Source organism: Numida meleagris, unplaced genomic scaffold, assembly GCF_002078875.1.
Source record: "Numida meleagris isolate 19003 breed g44 Domestic line unplaced genomic scaffold, NumMel1.0 unplaced_Scaffold303, whole genome shotgun sequence".
Classification (NCBI taxonomy): domain Eukaryota; kingdom Metazoa; phylum Chordata; class Aves; order Galliformes; family Numididae; genus Numida; species Numida meleagris.
Window position 1 is genome coordinate 65906 of NW_018364544.1, and position 987 is coordinate 66892.

Genomic DNA, 987 nt, shown 5'->3' on the forward strand with positions numbered 1-987 from the left:
TGTGCACACATTGCACACTCATTGCACACATGCGTGTACACCCATTGCACATATATGTGGACACGCATTGCCCACATATTGCACATGCGTGTGCACACGCACATTGCATGCACATGTTCACACACAATACACACGTATTGTACACACGGTGCACACACAATGCACGCTCATTGCACACAAACGTGCACACAGATTGCAGACACCTGTTACACACACACACATTTGCACACATTGCATGCACACACGCACGCCCATTGCAGACACACTGCACACATCTTGCACAAAAATGTGTGCACACATTGCATGCACACACGCACACACGTTGCACACACACTGTACACTCACACACGTTTGCCCACATAGTGCTCACAAATTTGTGCACCCACTGCGTGCATGCCCTTTGCACACGTGTTTCACACACACTGCACACCCATTGCACACATGTGCCCGTATACTGCACACAAATTCACGCACTCGGTGCACACACATGCATGCACCCATTGCACTCACGTTGCACACTTGTTGCACACGTGTGCCCACACTTGGCGCACAAATTTGTGCACCCATTGCACACCCACTGCACACACTGTGCACATGCGTGCCCACAAGTCTCACACAGTCACGCACACACCCGTTGCACGCAGATTTGCGCACATGTTACACACTCATCGCACACACTTGTGTCCACACACTGCACGCACATTTGCACACACATTACACACCCATGTGCACCCCTTACAGACACCTACACTGCACACGCATGGCACACACACTGCACACCCATGTGCACACCCATCGCACACGCAATGCCCTCCGCCCACGTGACGCACACCGTGTCCCCCCCCCCGGTGACCCCGTGGGGGTGGGGACAAAGTCCACGTAGAGCGCAGGGCACCATGCGCTGCTCCGCTGCCGCCGCCGTTCTCCTGCTGCTGGTGGGGCTCAGCACCCGCTCCCGAGCAGGTAAGGGACACGGGGACACTGCAC

General features: G+C 55.2%; 1 protein-coding gene across 2 annotated transcripts in view; it reads left to right on the plus strand.

The window, feature by feature from the left end:
- The first annotated feature begins 740 nt into the window (after positions 1–740).
- The window catches only part of PGLYRP2 (peptidoglycan recognition protein 2), an 18659-nt gene continuing 18412 nt past the window's right edge, over positions 741–987 (plus strand). For both annotated transcript variants that reach the window (XM_021382884.1, XM_021382885.1), the window contains exon 1: positions 741–963. In XM_021382884.1, coding sequence (XP_021238559.1) covers positions 783–963 — 181 coding nt within the window. In that variant the 5' untranslated portion in view covers positions 741–782. The remainder of the gene's footprint in view (positions 964–987) is intronic.